This window comes from Pithys albifrons, chromosome 1 (genome assembly GCF_047495875.1).
Source record: "Pithys albifrons albifrons isolate INPA30051 chromosome 1, PitAlb_v1, whole genome shotgun sequence".
Lineage (NCBI taxonomy): Eukaryota > Metazoa > Chordata > Aves > Passeriformes > Thamnophilidae > Pithys > Pithys albifrons.
In genome coordinates this window covers 36,712,129-36,733,072 of record NC_092458.1, presented here as the reverse complement: position 1 = coordinate 36,733,072, position 20,944 = coordinate 36,712,129, and the positions used below count along the sequence as shown (strand labels likewise).

The 20,944-nt window shown below is 35.2% G+C and overlaps 1 protein-coding gene across 1 annotated transcript in view; it reads left to right on the top strand.

Annotated features, from left to right (window-relative positions):
* GPC5 (glypican 5) overlaps positions 1–20,944 on the top strand; it is a 623,049-nt gene that overhangs the window by 324,393 nt on the left and 277,712 nt on the right. The window contains 2 exon segments of the mRNA XM_071570483.1: positions 12,374–12,425; positions 12,428–12,532. Coding sequence (XP_071426584.1) covers positions 12,374–12,425; positions 12,428–12,532 — 157 coding nt within the window.

Below are 20,944 nucleotides of genomic sequence, written 5' to 3'. Positions count from 1 at the left end.
AGTTTTGTAAAGTTATAGTAAGGTTTTTTGGTTTTTTTTTGGTGAAAGATTTTGCCATTTGTTTAGAAACCTATAAAATTCCATCATAATAGGATGTGATGTAGTAGTTTGTTGTTAATAATTTTGTGCCAACTGTACATAAGCCAGTTCTCAGAGAGCATAAATCTCTAAATCCCTTGTGGTAGCAGCTCTTATTATCTGTATATGCCTCAATTTTACTGGAGGCAGCTGAAGGTTTGGTATACCTAAGTGTCTTGGAGCTTACGCTGTCATTTGTGTGAGATTCCTGAAATGATGAGCACCACATAAACATGCTGGCTGTCTGAGTTGCTCAATTCCACTCATCTGCTGTGGAGGTCAGAGGTGAGTATGCAATTCTACTTTTAATATGCCACTTGTGGTGGTAAGTTAATTCTGGTATGTATTACCTGGTACTAAAAGCAATAAACTGTCTCCTTGAGGAATGAAAATATTTACTTTTGAAAATTGATTGTGTCCTGTGTGTCACTAATTTGTTGATTATTCAATGTTATGTGCTAGGCAACAATGATAATGACTCCTATCATCTCTGACTGATTATAATGATAAACCATGGGTGAATTATTTCTCAATGTCATCATCAGTTGTCAGAGAACAGGCTTTATAACCACTCACTAACTTCATAACTGAACTACATCATGAAGAATGCCTGTCAGAATAACTCAGCTACAGAGCCTGGAAATTAGTACAATATTAGATTGGCATGATATGTAAATAGAAACAGACTCATTTACTTATTGCTGGCTCTTATTTCATGTTGCAATACTTTTTAAAATCCTTTTCAGGAAAAAAAACTAATGGAGACATACAAAGTGCATATGACTGGTGTGTGAGGTCCTCTTATATCCAAGGCAGGACTGTGGACTCCTTCCCCATAGTGTTTTAGGAGACACACATTGTGTCTGCATCCTTTATAGTATGTTTTGTTGACAGTCATTTGCCAAAATCTGACTAATCAGACTCTCAAAGGAGAGATTTTGTTGTTGTTGTTGTTGTTATTGGACAATCAGTTTCCATTTCATTTAAACATATTCTTTCCCTTGCATCTTGATTTCCTCTTTCTTCACAAAAATCTGGATAACTGGTATGTCTGAAAAATGTCATAAAACTGTAGAAAAAACATCTACTTTAGAATGTGGCAAAAATTAATTCTGTAACTGCTTCCTAATTATAAATGTATTCTCTTTCACGCTATATTTTCATTTTCCAAGCTCTCTGCGTTAAACACACAGTGCCTCGGCTGAATGTAACATACTTTTGATCTGTCACAGGATTTTATTCAATTTATTAAATGCTCATGTGGCTCAATTATGATGTCAAAATATATAGAAAATAATTTATTTCTCAAGCTGCTTGGAATAATTAAAAATGATTTTAAAAAGTTATTCAATAATCTAAATTATGGTGCAAAGTGCTCAAACTGACAAAAAATTTAGTCAGTCCCTTGTTTGAGAGAAACTGAATAATTCCATTTCTTGGAATTTATTTGTTCATTTTGCATACAAGCAAATAACAGTAGAGATTAAACAGAAGCTTGAGAGGCTTTTTGCTCGAAGGCAACATTCTGTGCTCTGTGCTACCATGAGGAAAGTCTCACTGAAAGCTTGGTCAGCTCACGGGGCTTTCATGGAGTTTTAAAAGCCAGGAGCAAAGGAATTGCATCTTAGTGGTAGGTTTGGACGTCTGATTCCCCAGGTCAAATAACCAAAGCTGATTTCCAGATAAATCCTGTGTGTCTAGCTTTCAGCATAATTGTACCAGCAAAACTGCATTCCTTATGAGATGCTTTAATTGCTGTGCACCCCTTCTCAACAGTGCTAAATTTTAGGATTTATGTAGCCAAATATCTACTTATGTCTGAACTGGTCTTTCTTACCAGTAGAGAGCAATAGGTGGGTTTAGGTTGCAGTCTGCCCTGTCCTATAGATAAATCTGAAGCAAGTCAGAAGAAGGGCCTTAAAGATTTCTGTTTTCTTTCTGCTGACTATAACATATCAGTAGATACCAGAAGATATGAGTAACTCAGATGTAAATATATATAAATCATGGAAATTAATCCTGTCTACCAGGAAACTCTTCCTTTTGTTTCCTAGGTTTTTCTGTTAAATGATATGACAAAACCACAGAATAATTATTGACATTCAGATATCTTAAATGCAGTCTTGGTCTTGCTGTCAGCTTAGCCTTCATGAGATTTGCAAGGCAGCTACTGCTTTTCCTCACTCACTCCAGAGTCCACTCAGGTGATGGCTGGAAGTGTTACCAAGTGAAAGACCAAAGTAGCTTTATCATGCTGCTGGTGGATAGGAGAAAGTAGTGTGTCAGTCAGCACTGCTGGTGTGTCACCTTCCCTGACCACCCACTGAATTCCATTCACTGAAATCAGTTCTCTGGATAAATCACCAATTTATCAACTCACAATAGGGTAGCAATAGAAAATGTAATGTACCTCTGACAATCCGGTCACAATTGTGCTCATGATGCACTGATTATTGCAATGCAGCTTTTTCTATAATGTGTTCTGAATGGCCCTCCAGAAGAAATGTCAAATAAGATGTTATTCTTATAAAGTGAAAAGCATTTCAGAAGGTTCTTCTAAATGTCTTAATATTATGCCCTTTCACCTATAGATCTGTGAAGCATAAGAAGAAATCAGAACCTAAAATAGCCTGTCTGCAATTTTCATTATCTGCCATGATGCTTAATTCACTTTAACTGTAACTTTAGAATTCTATTTTCACTGATAATGAGATAAAACTAGGGTTTACAGATCATTAACTCTTCTTAAGTAACAATCTGTGTCATAAAACTGAGGGAACTTCTACTTTTGTAGATATAAGTTCAGAATTGCCATGGACTGGAAACACACAGATGAACAACTCATGTAGTAGATAATTTGCTGTAGAACGCGATCCTACCTTATTTTCAACATGTCTGTTGAAGCACTGAATAAATTTTATTGTTAGAAAACCAAAATGAACATTTGCTGTTTTGCTAATGTCATGATTTTTATTTCTAAGTAACAGCCAGACTAATAACAAATTGTTATTATTAGTAGTAGAAACCAGTTCATGATAATGAGCTAATGATCATGTAGTCAAGTCCATATGCATGCATTCTTGGAGCTTGGTGAATTCTCTTCCATTCCACAGCTTCCTTAATATGCTTTAGTTTCTTATCCTATTTGAAAAACTGTCCTGTGTAATGATAGGCATGAGATTATTTAAATTGACTGTAATTGTGATTACTTTTCTATGTCGTATTCTAAGTTCTAGTTGTTAACAATGAAAATGTTTGGTTTGAAACTTTTTTCAGAAAATTTAATTCGAAGTTTTAATCAGCATTTTTCCTCAAAAGTAATTTCATCTTTATGCTCGCTACTAGTACATTTATATATAGAGAGAGCATACAAAGAAACAGTGATATTTTCAATTTTATAGCATCTAGATAATGGCTGGGCATCCCGTTGTTCTCTTGTCCAGTTGGCCTAGTTGTGCTGCAAGCCATGTTGTTAACGAACAAACAAAAATTGTACTCTCTGGCTGAAAGAATTAAGAATTCGTTTGGAAAATTTTCTTTTGTAATTATTTCTTTTCTATAAATCTCAATTTAGACACAGCCCTTTGCTCAGATGAATAATTCGCTGCTCCAACTAGGATTATGATCCAGTTGCATGTATACGGATGCCTGGAGCCATTCCAGTGGCTCTGTGTCTTTTGACCTGAGCAGCTGCTTGAGGAGCTCTTCTGCAAATTCTGTCACAGTTCTACCCCCATACAGTGCCCCAGGTACTCTCAGTCCTCTCAAAAGGCACTAGAAAACCGCGTCAGAAGACTGAATCAAACCTCCAACACGCAAATGACTATGGAGGACCTTAGACACCTTACAGAAAAACACGTGTATTTCTTGACATGTGCACTGAGGTGGATGATTCTGAAGTCAAGAACCATGAGAAATCCTGGTATGCTTGTTCGGATGAGCTTTATCTGATCACAATATGCCTTGTTATTTAAATCAGTCCTTTATCTGATTTTTGTAAGGCTTCAATCATTCATCAAACTACTTGATATTAAGCTGTCTAGAGTTTCATATATTCTGTTCTGAAAAGAGAATTCCACCTTCTGAAAATGAATGCTACTTTTGTCCAATATTAAAACCAAAAAACTGGTCTAATATATGTCATATCTATTAATATCAACCCTTACCAAGAGGAAAAGGTCTTAAAAGTCACATGAGGCAAAGCAAAGGATAAAACTATTTGCAAATTTTCTGAAAAAATTATTTATAATGTCTAGGAGAGGGAGTTATGCTGATGACCTTCAAATGAATAAAATGAAACAGATAAAGAGAAAAGAACAGTTTAAAAAAAAATACAAGCACATCCATGGCTCTAAAGAATGGATACTGAAGATGATTATCCTATATGTTTAGAAATATTATGAATGAAATTTTGTCGTTGATTTTTTTTTTTCTGAAATTTCTATCTCTCATTATTATAACCATCTATTTCTGCTTGTAGCTATGCTTTCTTTGTGGATGGATGAAATGGGCAAAGAACATTGGTGTGTAAACATTAATCATATATAATGTGATTTTGTTCTGTTATTTCTACTACCTAGATGGAAATAAGAGTACAAGCTGTTGTTCTGGAGTTTAATTTTGCTGTAATTTGTTATCATAGAAATGCCTTACTCAGTTAACTTTCTGAGTGTGATTTAAATCTACAGTGAGATGTTATCAAGACATGCCTTTTTAAAGCTGAAAATGCTGAAGATTTTTTTAAGCAAATCAAGTTGATAGTGTGCATAACTGTGGTGGCAGGAATTGCACCAAGGGATAAGAGCTAGGCTTTTGCTCCTGTAGTCACTTGGAACTAGTAATAACTGGAAACAAAAGTAATTGCTTGTGAAAGAATTCATGTGAGAACTCGAGTTGAGAGGTTTTAGCTAAAAAATACACTCCCAGATATAAAGCAATATTTTTATATGGAACAAATTAGGAAAAGGATATTTGTTAACAGACAACTATACAGCATTTAGGGGTAGGAGGCAGTTCCTGCGGGTCCCTCCAAGCCAGGGAGCAAGAGAGGGGGCTGTTCACTCAGAGAGACTCGAGATGGAAATGTTTTATTGAGCAGTCATGAGGCTTTTATAGGATTCTGAGGGGAAGGTGCTAGAACTTGGACAGGATTTGGTAAGGGCTCGGGGGGGAGGCAGTGATTTGGCATTTGGCTAGCCAATAGGGGAAATGGAAGAATCAAACACAATAGGAAGCAAGGGATTGGGGATAGATGGGTGAGGTACCAAATGGGGCTAGGACAGAGTTGGGGCTGGCTAGGTGGGCAGGATGAACATAGCACTGTCCAGGGAAGCCATGTGCCTGCTGCATGTAGGGACGGAGAGATGGAGACAGATCAGGACAAAGCTACACGGGAAATAAATGTGAGGGGTGAAAACCACACAGGGAGATAACAATAAATCTCTCTGAACCAAGAACGTACAGTAAAATGCGTAACTTTCAAACTCCCATAACCAAAGTCTTTCATATATGCAGTTGGTACGGTCTGGCTGCTTTCCAGCACTGTCCTTCTTGGAGGTCCATTTTAGCTTTCTCCCACAGACAACTACATTTAGAAGCTGCATCTATATTGCTAAGTAAGAAAGGGATCAAGGATGAGAACACACTGCTTCACATACCCAGTGCTTACAATTAGACTCTTAATAAGAGATTTACCTCAAGGAGAACTGGTTGGAAAAATAAAATCAGTTACAAAGACTGAGAAATTCAATATCTGTTGCTGTAGCTTATTGCCCAGTTCTCTTTTATTCAACACTGTAGACAACTCCCAAAATTGTATCTGTTTACTTGAATGAAAATGGTCAGGAGCTATCCATAACCAGGCAGACTGTTGGGAATCATTTGTAAACTATGCTAAGCTTCAAATTGGAGTCAAGCGTTTTTGTGGTTGGATCTGTTCAAATCTGTTATGGCCAGGAAGCATGCTAATGATGGAACAAAATGTATAGTATATGCTTGTGCTTATACTTATGTACTTCGCACAAAGCTAGAGCTTTTTGTTCCAAAAATCCTCATGGGATACTATTGTGAGGGACTATGAGCTGTAATACTAGTGAGCTAAACACCAGTCCCCGATATAAACTGGACTTCACATTTAGAATGCACATTTTTGTACAGGAAAGGAAACCCTGCTGGAGACTCTGGCATACAGATTCACGAGTAGTTTTTTAATGAGATCTGCCAAGAGAAATGGTGTGTTTTTAAGTATTCAGGTATGTAATGCTAAGCAAAGGGGAAAAAAATAGCACAGTTTATTTCTGTCATTTTAAAGAGTGCCAGATAGTAATACTTCTAGAAATAATTCTTCTGGATTTGCTTGGATTTAGATGAATTGGATTCACTTCTAGCTTCCTTTGAGATTTAATCCAGAAACACTTATGATGTGCACATAAATCACAGAGTGACAGAATATGCAAAGCAGGGAGGGACCCACCAGTATCATTGAGTCCAACTCTTAGCCCCACACAGGACCATCCCCAAGAGTCACATCAGGTGCCTGAGAGTATTGTCCAAACATTTGAACTCTGTCAGGCTTGTTGCTGTGACCACTTACTTCCCTGGTGAGCCTGTGCAAGTGCCCAACCACTCTCTGGGTGAAGAATCTTTTCCAAATATTCAACCTAAACCTCCCCTGACACAACTTCAGACCATTTCCTCAGGTCCTGTCACTGGTCCCCACAGAGAAGAGATGAGTGCCTGCCCCTCCTTTTCCTTTTGTGAAGGTTTTGTAGGCTGAGGTGAAATGAAAGAGAGGAAATACTATGATTGAACTTGGTTCACATTGATTGTAACACATTGATATTTTTTATTGAAATAGAATAAAATAAAATTCATAGAGAATCAGTGTTTCCCCTGTAAGTATATGATATACAGAATAAGTAAATAGGATAGTAGATTTTTGTATGGCATCAGTTTTGATAGCGTAAACAAAAATTTCCTTGCATTTCAGTGTTCATCATTCATTACTCATTGTCTATGTTTCAGCAGGGATAGAGTTATTTTTCTGCCTAGTATCTGGTATTGTGCTGTATTTTGGGTTAGGCTGATAAGACTATTGATAACACAATAACATTTTAATTGTTGCTGAGCAGTGCTAACTCTGCTAAGGACTTTTCACCTTCTCATACCACTCTGCCAGCAAGCAGGCTGCAGGTGCACAAGAAGCTGGGAGAGGACACAGCTGAGACAGCTGGCCCCAACTGGCCCAAGAGAGATTTCATACCATACAAATTCATGCTTGGACTATAATCTGGAGAGGTTGACCAGAGTCTGGTGGGCCACTGCTTGGGTCACCAGTCAGTGGGTGTTGAGAAATTGCATTGTGCATTGCTTGTTTTGTGCATTGCTTGTTTTGTGCATTGCTTGTTTTGTGCATTCTTTTATCATTATTCTTTTCCTTTCCTTTTATGTCTGATTACACTGTTTTTATCTCAACCCATGAGTTTTACCATTTTTCTGATTCTCTCCCTCATCCCACTGAGGGGGAGTGAATGAATGGCTGTCTCTTGTTTAGCTGCCTGCTGAGTTAGACAACAACAGAGATTAAATCACTTGTAACTTCCTGTAAGCACAAGAAAATAAAAAGGAATGCAGCCTCTCATTTAAACTATATGTAGTTATATGAATGCATACATTTTTGAGAGGCAGAAGGGATCATTTTGTTTATTCTCTTTAACCACATACGTACCCTGCCCTTGAACCCCAGAATTATTTAATGCTTTAAGACCACAGCATGTTTGATCCAGAATATCTATCTATCTATCTATCTATCTATCTATCTATCTATCTATCTATCTATCTATCTATCTATCTATCTATCTATCTATTACCACGACTGTTGATAATGACTGTTTATTATTGATAAATTATAATATAATGCATTTAAAATATATGTATGATATTTTAAAATGGATGATATTGATTGTATAGATTTGTTTGATTAACTTTGAATATGTGGCAAATGAAAGATTTTCATTTGTTAGCTATTTTCAGATGCTTTGGTCTACCAAATCCATGTAAGCACTTACAAGGCTTTTAAAGCTGGTTAAATAAATCCTTGAGAGCAGCTTCTTTTGGGGTGCATTGAAGGATGAGCTCCTTGGTTAAAACAAAAGGGGTATTTTGTTCCATTTTAATCACTGTAATAGAGCTTACTTCTGTGCCATCCTTTCTGAACAAAGGAAATGAGAATGGAATTTAGGAGTAATATAACAATCCTAATGTGACAGTATTCCTATTTCTATCCCCAAAGATATCCCATTAAAATCTTTGGCTAGAACACTGTTCTTAGTAATTCATAGTCTGCTGGCTACCAGGACACCCACAATTATTTTACAGAACAGAATATTTTGTCTTCTAATATGCATGTAATATAATAGTTAGACTTGCAGATTTACATTTGTCTGTATTATAGAATGTGTTTAAAAATTCACTCGTTTGCCTCACTTGCCAGAAGAGATATTTTCTTAGAGAGTTTGTCACTTCTTTTTATTATTTAGTTGTTCTCCAGTTCTTGTGGCAGTAAAAGATTTGTCATTACTGTTTTGGTTTTGATATTGCTTTCTGGATCATCAATAAAAGTTTTAAATAATCTCAAAATATTACCATTCCCTATAGGACTGTACAACAACCACACAATCCTTAGTGACAATTTTCCTAATTGTGCTTAGACTGTGAGATATGTAGAGAAGCTTTAAGTACTCTCACAGATACCTTAGATGCTGCAGCAAGGAGTTTACTGAAATGTTTTATAGTACCAAGTCATATATTTAAAGAACCCTGTAGCTACTTTATTACAAGAATGTAACTTCTGTAATGCAAACATTTTCATTCTAAAAGATGAAATTTCACAGAATTTACTATGGAACTTTTTGGTATTATAATCTGGTAGATAATTGTTGTTTGTGTCAAAGAAAGCATTCCACTAAGCCATCAGTGAAAATGCCAAGGGGTATTTGGCAAATGAGCAGTGAAAGTTCTAAAGGGGAGACCAAACTTGCCAAAGCTATGTGGTCAAGAAGGGAATCTGAAGACTCCCAAGGACCTTACACTCAAATCCGTAGCCTGTGTACACATACCATAGTAGTGGAACACACATTTTCTGTGAAAATAGAATGCCACTGGCAGAGGACATATTATTTTTAGATCTCAAATACTTAGTTCAATAAATGTTCATCAAAATTAAGAGAAAGACCCGGCAAATATGGACTATTAGTGTGTCTACTACAGTCTCACAACACCGGTGAACTAATCTTTGCCATAACTCAATCTAACATGACTGCCAACCATATTTGCTGTTATTTTCATTGAAATTGAAAGACAATAAGGTATGAGTCAACAAATCATGGGGTTTTGGTTTGGGGTTTTTTTTGAAGCAGAAATTTGGTAGATTGGAAAAGATTTTGTGACACTTAAAAAGAAAGAGATTATTTTAGACTGTGACACAATGGGAAGAACATTCATTTGTACTTTTTATGGGGGCACATAATATACAACTAGTAACCCTTCTTATTCAGCTGGAAGACCCAGTAAGTGTATTCAAAATTCTCCAGTTATAACATGTACTTATTTTCCTTCTAAATAATGACTGTATAAAAAGTGCATCACAACAATTATTTTAAATGCCTTTTATATTTTTTTTTTATAATATGAGTCAATCTAGCTTTGAAGAAGTACATGGATAGTATAAATTAAATAAAGAATTTGTATTAGATCCAAGTGTTACTTAGTAGAGAACCAGCACTGTGATTTGTGAACTTATATGGAGACAATATTTCTTCTTGTACTATTAAGGAGACTGAAGAGAATAACAAAGTCTAAATAACAAATGATCTTGTTCATTATCTATTTTTTCAAGTATAATAAAAAGTTTGGAAAAAAATTGAAGAGCATTTTTTCAATCTTAATCCTACCTTTAAAGGAATTTAGTGGGATCATCTGGGTTTTCAGGTTTCTGTCATAAGTCAATAATGTAGAATAAGGAAAAAAAAAGAGGTGAAAAAAGAGAGGAAAGAAATAAACAAGTTGGGCTGAAATTTAAAGATGCAGACTTTATTGAGCCAATATATTTTTAAGAATGAGTTACAGAGTATAGAGGAGGATGCATGTTCTTAGGATGAAATAATGTGTGTACATTTATATATAAATACACACACACACACACACACACACACACACACACACACACACACATATATATATATGGTGTACTCCAGAAACTTTGGTGGTGACTTTTGTTTGAAAAACTGCATGCTGGAAGTACTTGTCCACATTTATGCCATAGAGCTCAGGGATAACGAGTACCTTATACATCTGGCTTTGGAAATGTGTCATGATTTGAACTGGGGCAAAAAATATGAGAAGTGTGCTGTTTAACTGAATATAGTTCATTAAACTGTCAGTGTTTTGTTACCATAAATAGTATTTTGGCAGACGTATGGCATGGATTACACAAGGAGCAGGGAGCAGGGCAGCAATACAAAGAAACATTTTTTCCTCTTAGCTAGGTAGTTTGTCTTTCAGGTAGCATGTAAATGCTTAATAAAAGTTCTGAATTAAAATTGAATAAATTGGTCCTGCTGATTCAGTGGTGAATGGCATTCTCCTGCTCTTACACAGTGTGGCAAGTGGCTTTTATAAAACTATTGACATTTATATGGGTTGTAGTAGTGATTACAATATTTTTTTGCTGGGCACTGTACAGCACTTAACAAATCAACTGCCTGGGAAGTGGCTCCAAAATCTGTAAATAAACTCAGTCTATTGGTTGAAAATATGAACCCAGTATCTTGTTAAACAACAAAACAACCACATTTTTGAAGGTATGAAACAATTGATTCTCTTTCAGACTATTTAGCATTTACTTTCAGGAGAAAGAACTATGACATTATTAAATTAAGGAATCTGAGCCAGCAGTGTTTAGGCCAGTGTAAAGAAGTCATGCTAGATTGAAGCAAGTGTAATGAAAAAGCCTCCACAAACTGATATTTTGGCTAAGAAAAAGTTATAAGAACTCATAACACTTGTAAGAACTTGGTTCTTTAGAGATTATGATGTTTTTATGTTATCTGACATGTAAACTAAACTGAATATCAAGGGGGAAGAGGGCATATTGCATATGTTTGTATGCATGACAGTCATACCCCCTAGTATTTGAAACCCATTTGAAGACCATTATTGGCCCTATTGATATGGATAAACAAAATGGAGGCAGAGAACAAACTTATGTACTGGACCCAAATCACCTATACTGCTTAGGCCAGTATCACCTATCCCTTTGCTTTATTTTAGGTCATATTTATTAGTTCTGTTTAAACAATGCCTGGATGTTATTTGGAAATAGTTCTCTCCATGCTGGCTCTACCTCTGACTGTACTAGTTTGGTCTGCTGCTCCTTGGTCAAGCATTTGATATTGTCCTAACACATTTTTTTCCTTCTACTACATGTCTGTATGACACATGCAGAGCACACAGATATGTTTTGTATTCACCAATACAGAGCTGCAATACAGCTGTCATACTATTTCACACATTTCAAACTGAAAAATTCACACAAAATAATAAATGTACCCTAAGCCTCTGTAGAGACCACATGGATCTTTAAAAGATCCAGGTACAGCTGCTTGGTAGTACAGATGCTGTCTGTCTGTTCTAAGTGTACCTATAAAAAAAATGGTGACAAACTTTTTAGTGGAACCTGTTGTGATAGAACAAGAAGTAATGATATTAAACTGAAGGAAAGTCAGTTTAGACCAGATATAAGGAAGAAGTTTTTTGTAGTTAGGGTGGTGAGGCACTAGAACAGGTTTCCCAAGGAGGTGATGCCCCATCCCTGGAAATATTCAAGGTCAGGTTGGATAGAGTTCTGAGCAACCTGGTCTAGTTGAAGATGTCCTGTCTCATTTCAGGAAAAGTTGGACTACATGGCCTTTAGATGTCTCTTCCAAACTTAACAATTCTGTGATTCTTTGTACCTATCCATTGCACTTCGCCTCTGGGCCAGAATTCAGTGCCTGATCTTCTTTTATAGTAATAAAGACACAAAAATTTTGTACTTTAAAAAAAAATTAAAAATAAATTATACATCTTCAGATACCACACTTTTAAATCTGTCTATAAGCCAGAGTGAAAAAATGAATCAGAATTCTGATTTTGTTGACCCTGGAATTTCCTTAAGAATAGACATACATGAAATTTTCGGTAATCACTGGTGCTTTCCATATGTACTGCTAACTTTCATACTTTATCTTGTCTTCAGCTGTTGCAGGTCAAATCTTTTCCAAAATATGATAAATGGGATCTCCAACAAACAGGGGTGGAGGTGTAGATGAACAAAGCAGTGGTGATTGTGATGATGAAGATGGTTGCAGAGGATCTGGAAGTGGAGAATTTAAAAGAACCCCGAAAATTACAGACTGCAAGTCCATGATTTTGTTTTCTTCATGCATTTAAATAATGAACTGGCATATTTTCCACTAACAAACCACTGAATTATCTTGGAAAAGATGTGGGAAAATTGTCTACATAATGTTTCCAAGATCTGCAGGAATAGGCCTGCAATTGTAGGATTGCTGTGAGCGCAGGATCAATATGAATATCAGTTTCATTGTAAAACACGTTAAAACTTATTTGGCATAATATAGACTGACCTCAACACAGTATTTTAGTCAAATAATGGTGTTACAGTGACGTCTCTGTGAGGTAATACTTTTAACATAAGAGATTTGGCAGTTAAAAAAGATACATTTTTGATTAAACTGTGGCGAAATATGAGGCTCAGTGCTGGTAGCTGCATTTCCTAGAAAACTACTGGAACCAACATACTAAAGCACTCAACAGTAATGCCACTACTGCTTCTTACACATTTTCCATTTTTCTTACTGTTATGTTTTGATGTGTTTTTTTGTTTGTTTGTTTTTGAGGTTTGTGGGGGGTTTTGTTTAGTTTGTTTGTTTGGGTGGTGGTTTTTTTTTGTTTGTTTGTTTGTTGGTTGGGGGTTTTTTTTGTTTGAATTGTTTTGTTTTCTGAAACACATTTAGAACAAATTTCTTTAAAACATCATGTTATTGTGCACTTCAGTGGCATGGAACTCCAATCATGAGCAAACAAGTAAATTAATTACTTTTGTGAATCAGGACATTTGTCTACATGTCTTCTTTCTCTTTGCAGTGTAGAAATATTGGAAGAGAACGTGGGAATAGAAGCAATTTTTCATCTAAATTGTATTTCTCCATTTTGGATTTTGTATTGCAAAATTCAGTATTAATAGACAAGAAGTAAAGGTTGTTGTAAATCCCTGAATGTATCTATATTTACTGAATTTGAGTGTGCTACATGTTTTCAGGCTTAGATGAGAACCCCAAGTCCTTCTTGACTCAACAGTGAAGAGGCAATTTAAATAGAGAGTCTGTAGTATATGGTTGCCTAATTCTGTTTGAATAGCTGGAAAAATGAGACTAAGCATTCTGGGCCATGCCTTAACAAGTCAGTTTGGAATCAGCCTAAGATCCTCTTGCACTGATACCTAGTCTACATATTTTCAAGCCCTGCTAGAGGTCCTCCAGATGGGATTTTGAGAGATCTCAAAAAAAGTTTGGATACTTACTTCCTGAGAGTGCCCTTGAAGATTTAACTTTGAAAAAATAAGCTAGAGATCAAATATTTAAAACCAGATGTTCTTTGAATGCTAGATATATTATATCTATTTGATAATGACACTCTATGGTATTGAAAGACTGTAAAATAGTCTTAGAATATGACTAGAGCTATTAAGAAAGTATTAAATGATGAAAGAATTGCAAGAACAGTATATTTTATTCTACTGCATTAGAATTTTCTTCATATTGATATATTTAATGCAGTCTTTTCAAAATGTCAAAATTATAATTAGCCTTCATATTCTCTTTATACTACATGTCTTGTAAATTGCTAGAATTATAAGCTATGTATTAGGCATAGTGAAGCTTGCATGTAATGGTGTTTCATTTTAAACTTTTCTAGGATATAGAACAAAAATATGATTCCATACTGTTCAATATTTTGACTTGTGCATAAATCTTGAGTTTCTAGTACCTTCCAGCCATTGTGATTTTATGGACTTATGCTGGTATGCAATTATTATTTGGAATTCACTTTAAAATCTGTCTTGAATATACACTAGAAGGTGTTCTACTTTCTTCTGTGGTGTCAGGTGTGGACTGTCCGTAGAACCACTAAAACTTTCTATGAGTATGAATTTTGTTAGAATATAGATCAAGAGAATATTTTTTTTCAGAAATCCCTTAAACATATGTTTAAGATAAATGAAACAGCTACTTGAAATACTCTTCTTTTGTATCACTTAGTCCCACTCACTTCAGTAGGATCTTGCAAATTTAAGGTTGAATTGAAAATGTAAAAAAGTAAAATAAATATATTTTAGTAAGCAAACAAAATTATCTTCTCAAGATTTATGATTTTATGTGACAAACTAGAATTAAAAAATAAAATAGAATCATAATTTAAGCTGATATTTTAATATATATGTTTATGCAATTTATGTAACATTTTAGATAATTTTCTTAGCTTCAGGTGATTGGTGTCAATTTCAGGATAAGTCAAATCATAAACTCCTTGTTTGTAAACTGAAAAGTTATATTCACTCTGGTGGTATTACTTACTGCTCTTCAAAAAGTATGTCTGAACTTCAGCTAAGCCTACAAATTGACCACAGTATGTTTGATCCTCAGCATTAGCTTCTCTGTGGTGACATACAGATAGCATTATATTCCTTATCAAGAAAACTTTTTGCATTCCTTTATTTTTGGACAACATTACTTTGTCTCATAACCAGTCAGGGAATAAAGGGGCATTTCTACCTATTTTTTACTATAATAGAGTCTAGAGGTCCTAGCTGAAGTGCAGGTCTTTTTTTTGTTAGCTGCTGCAGACACTTTCTCCAAGTGTCTGACTTTATCAGAAAAAAATTAATCATCCTAATAAGCTGAAAAAGTATGACACAAAACTAGCCATTTTTAGTTTATTTTGCATTGCTTTGTAAAAATGTAAAGTGTAAAGAGCCATCTGCTTTATTTGGTGTTGGGATTTTTTTGATGCCATGTCATTGCCTTTTGAATATGCGTATGATACTCAGACTTGGAAGGAACAGAGAGGAAGGGTGGGCACATATTTCTGCTAAGGTAAAATTGTACCAATTTTATGCGTACATGTAGCTTCTGAAGTGAAAGATTACTTATTTCCCCACTAAGAATTGATTCCTTTTAGTGCTGTAGACTGACAAATGTGTGATGACAACCTTTAGGCTTCAGTAGGCCAATGAAGAGATTTGGTACTGGTGATTCAGAAGTAATAGCCTTAGTATTACACTAGTACTTAAAACATATTATATTTTGAAAAAAATCTGGGTTTCATATCAAACAGTCAATCATTACATTACATTCAATGTTTCAAAGTGCTACAATTGTGGTGACTGCTGTGCTCTTTCATAAGTACTTTTAAAATACAGTAAATTAGTGCAGTTATTTGTAGAAATAATGTTAGAAAGGATAGTGCCCTTTAAATGTATGAAATAAACAGTAGTATAAAGTCTTGACACTTCATTTGCTAGCTTTATTCTACTCTAACCCAGGAGCTCCCACAGGACTATTTCATGCGCCACAATGAATTTCCTCTTTGAAAATCCCTGCAGAATGAAGCAGTAATAACAACAAATACTTATCACCTATACCGATTTGAATCTGTTTTCAAATACCTCTGTGAGGAAGGGTTAATCCTGATATCACTCCTCTGAGGTTCTCAGTACTATCTATCAAAATTCTCAGAAGACTTTTAGCAAGATCACTAATTTTTGAAAAAGTGCTCTACCACTGGTTTGTCTTTCTTTGCTCATTTTCAATTGCAACACAGGTGTTTCTTTACTACAGGCAGAGATCTCCTAGTTCAGGGCACAAATATGTGGAAATACTAAGGATGTGCTTGTGCTTAAAGTATATACAGATGAATATTTGTTGATTTTTATCTCACCTGATATTCATCCTGTCTGAAGAAAGAAGTCTCCTAAGTGTTTTGTTTCTCAGACTACTTAATCTACAGATTATTATTTTCTTCTTCAGTTATGCAATCAAGGTAAAATAGCTTAGAAAAGGCTTTATGTTGTGATCTTCATGTAAATAAACCAGTCTGTCTCTTATATGACATTATACTGCATTCTCAAGTCTCAAACATCCTTTCTCCTCTTTCTGCTCCTTCACCCACTTCAGTATAGTTGGTTTTTTCACTTCTAAATCTGATTCTGATGGCATATTCTGTGACCAAAGCTACTTAAAGCTGGCAATAAAATTTCCATTATGATGTTTGCCATCTGTTGCATTGTTCTAAACTCTCATCTGCATTCTGTGCTACCTCAGTAAAGACAGACATCCCTTATGTCTGAGTAGGATTTCAGGTTTTATTTACACACAAGAGTATTCTTCCTAATTCCTGAATGTTAATGTGAGGTGTTCTTATCCAGGTATCTTTTGATGGGCTACATGTCTTCACTGTTTATTGTTCACTCAGTACAGAATATATCAATTCTATTAAAAACAAATAAGGAAAATAAAAGTTCTTTCAGTGATCACCAAACTTGGTCAAAATATTGCATTGACTTTTAACCTTTGCACTCAGATATTATACTGTATTTGTGGAACGGGTTGGATTAAACAGAAACAGTCTGTATTCCCCATCTCAAAATTTTGTCTATAGCTGGTGGTTTGTCTTTGAGACATGTCTAAAGATCTTTGTGGAGTAGAAGTGGGAAATATGGGAACTCACTGAACAATGCACCCCTTTTGAAATAGAGAATATGGCTTTGTCCCATTGTAGGCCAAAAAACTTTCACACAGAAGGTGTTTTTATCCTCCACCTTCCTTAACAGTACCTCTAAAAAATAATTTTGTAGTCCACAGTAGGAAACTTGATATATTATTCATTGTCAGATCTGTTTGAGCAAGAACTGTGTCTCTAATTGGCTTTCTGGACCTTTGTACTTGCTTCTGTGCTTTTGGCCTAAAATTAGGTGAAACAAGGAAATGGTATATTATTTCTTCATTCATTATATAACTTGTTGATTCAAACAGCTCACAAGTGTATACATATCTGGAAGAACAGTCACAAGGAATTGGGGGTTTTTCCCCTCTCTCTATTCAAGGAAACAGCTGGAAGGGTGTCCATGCTGGTGAAAATTAGAAGAAAATGCATGAATCCATGGAGAGGAGTGAGCTTTCCTTCCTGCCTCTTCATTGGACCCTTAGTGTTCTCCAGCTGATAAATTTTCTTTTATTGTTCTGTTACCACATGAAGTGTCCATCTCCACCACAACACCAACTTTATTCTGATGTATAGCAAATTAAGCTAAATGTAGTTCAGATGACACACAACCTGTATGTTACCTTGACTACACAATATCATATACTGTATTTCTCTGATTATTCCAAAAAGGAGCTCTTGAACAGCTGTAGCCTCCACAAGAGAATCCAGATCAGAAAACTGGAATATATCATTTGTAGTCAACTTCGGGAGGCATAAAGCAGTAAGCAGTAGGCGTTTTTTGGAAGTTTCTTAAAACTGGGAAGCAATAAGTAGGAATTTGTTCAGCAGGCTGTGCTGTTCCCTAGGACTTTTGTAAGAGTGGCACTGGCTACTTTTCATTCTACTGCTGTGTAATAAGAAAGCATTTAGGACATCCAGATAAATAGCTGTGGCATCTATTATCTTATTCATTTTCCTCAGGAAATATATAAAAATGAATGTGAGAACAATAAACAGTAGTATTTTGCTCTAAGTTTGTTTCTTTACTGGTAACTGCAAGTGCAAATATTTATACATTGGTTCAAGTAAATAATACATGTAGTAAAAGGCTCCAAATTTCTGGTAACTTCAGAATTAGTGGTGTTATTATAAGGTAATTCCTAGCGAAATATAACCTCATGTTATTAATGCAGGTAATTTGTAATAATTGCACTGCTCTGTTTAGGCCATGTTTTAGTGAGTGTGCTCATTAAATGTTATATGATAACTTTAAACCCTTGAAGAGCAATTGTACTTCTTTGTGTTTTGGTAGGTTCTGTCATAAAAATCTTCATGTGGAGTGTAACGTGTTAATACCAGGTAATACTGTTACAAAATATTAAATTTTATATTTGACTTTATGTCTATGTGAATTCCCTCAGCAAATTTTATGTAACCCTTCCCCTTATTTGTTTTTGAACTAATGATTCAACCTGAGAGTACAGCTTCAATCTGTTCCACAGGTTAAATTCTTCACATGAGCACAAATGTTGAATCACAAGAAAACGTTGTGCTGAGAGAGCACATAGATCCTCTTTTAATAAGAAACAACTAAAAATTGAAATGTCATAATTTTTTTTCAAATGTATAATATGCATATTTAGGTCACATCTTTTTGCAAAATAATATATGAGAAAGTTGTGCTGTAGCCTTTTCTAAATTTTCACATGGCATTTCAAATGGAGTTACTTAGGGTTTTTTCTCCCTGGCTGTATTGAGTCTGGCTGAGATGGAGCTCATTTTCCCCACAGCAGTCCTCACAGTGCCGTGCTTTGCACCGGTAGCTGGAAAGGTGTTGATGACACACTAGTGTTTTGGTTGCTGCTGAGCAGTGCTGGCACAGGACTAACACTCTCTCTCAGCTTTCTTGCCCCCATTCAGGTTTGGGGGTAGACAAAATCTTGGGAGGGGACACAAGCAGGCCAGTGACCCAAATTCATCAAAGGGTATTCCATACTATATGATGTTGGCTCAGATATAAAAGCTAGGAAAAGAAGGAGGAAGATTGGTGCATTTTCTGTTATCAACACTTACCTTCTGCAATGACCACTACACATGCTGAAGCCCTGCTTATTGGGAAGTGCCTAGACATTGCTTGCTGATGGGAAGTAGAGAATAAAATCTTTGATTTTTTTTTTTTTACTTTGCATGTGTACGCACATTTTACTTCTGCTTTAGCAAACTGCCTTATCTCAACGTACGAGTTCTTTTCCATCTTCTCTCCCTTGTCCAACTGAGAAGTGGGAGTGATAGAGCAACTTGGTGGGCACCTGGTGTCCAGCCAGAGTAAGCCCACCAAACTACTTCATGTCATTATATACCCAGCAACTTTACCTGTGCAAACTCTTTTCATTGGTGAAGGTCTATGCTGGGCAATCCACAAATCCCCTTTTTTTTTTTTTTTGTGAAAATCATTGAAACTTTTATCACTGGGGTTTGCTTATGCTTCAATAATTTGAATCATTATCTATTTCTGTGCCAAGACTTGATCGTGCATCCACAAAAATCTTTGAACTTCATATGTGTTGGCAATATGTACCTTCTTTCTGAAAGTAACTACTAATTTCTTGAAATGTAAATTTTTCATGGTCATTACAATAGATCTTTCTCTTTAAAAGACTTTCAGTTCCATAAAAGACAAGGAAAAGATAAGAGCTCATATTATAAGTCTTTCTGTGAAAAGGATGAGATGCTGCTAGCCTCCCAATTAGTAATAGCTTATGATAATGTTATTGTAAGTTTTATATGACACCGTCAAAGGTGTGCTATTTACTTATCCAATGCCCTCAAATGAGCCAGTGGAACATTGGTCAAAGTTAAACCTTCAAAAAGCATCATACTATCCCATGTATGTTGTCTCTTAGCTTTACCTATTTTGTCTCCCTCTGGTTCAAAGCCTGTGTAGTTATCTAGGTAGAACAGGAAAAACTAGAGGGAGAAAATAATCACGCTAAGTCTCTAGAGCTGTGGTTAAAGCCATACAGCTGTCATGTGGGTCATAACCAGAATAACCACTTCACTAGTGTCTGACCTGAATTTTGGTCTTTCCTTTCCTAAAAAAAAAATATAAAAATTTAAAAGGTTTATGTTTCATCCCATTAACAGACAAGAGCTTTGAAATTTTCGTCAAGGAAATAACTTCTGAAAAAGAAAAGTGTACCTTTATGTATTTGTTTTTCATACAAGACATCAAAAATCCTTATCTACCCTATATTAGGTTACGTACTCTTTATTTTTGCATGTGCATCTGATATATGCAAAATCAAGGTAAAATGCACTGCTAGTTTATGCAAAGTATTGTTAATTGTAAAATAATAAGGCTAATATGTTGGATTTGAAATTAGTTCTGATCAACTTCTTCCTGGAGTCTGTAGGCATCATTTCACCAACTTCATATGAGTTTATATTTTCCAGAGAGACCATATAATGACTTTAATAGAAGTTATGAAGTTCTAATTATATTTTAAAAGGAATTACATTGTAATAAGATCACTAATTCTGAAGTTACCAGAAATTTGGAGCCTTTTACTGCATGTGTTATTTCATTGAACCCACATCAACTATTATTTTTCTAATTATATCAGGTTATTCATTAGTTATAATTCAATAAATAAATATTTTTATTATTTATTGTCTTGTTTGAAATGTGTTTCATAACAATGTATTGATGATATGAAGAGAAAATTTTTTTAAAACTCTTGATCACTGGGTTCAAACCACCTTTACTGTCCTATCATATACTTCCATGAATTCAGTGGGTGAGAATTTATATTGTTTTCCTTTATACAAAATAAAAATTACCAGTTTCCCATAAAATGTGTTCCTTTTAAGCAATTATATTATAAATCAATAACTTTCTTTAAATACTGATGTCTAATCCTCAAAGACCTGTCAATTTTTGCTTCAAATAAGCATTCCAAAAGTCAAGATATTTTTTAAAAACAGACCTTCTGATCTCCAGTTGCCCTCATCTGTGATTTTGCTATGTGCAGGAGATCTTCCT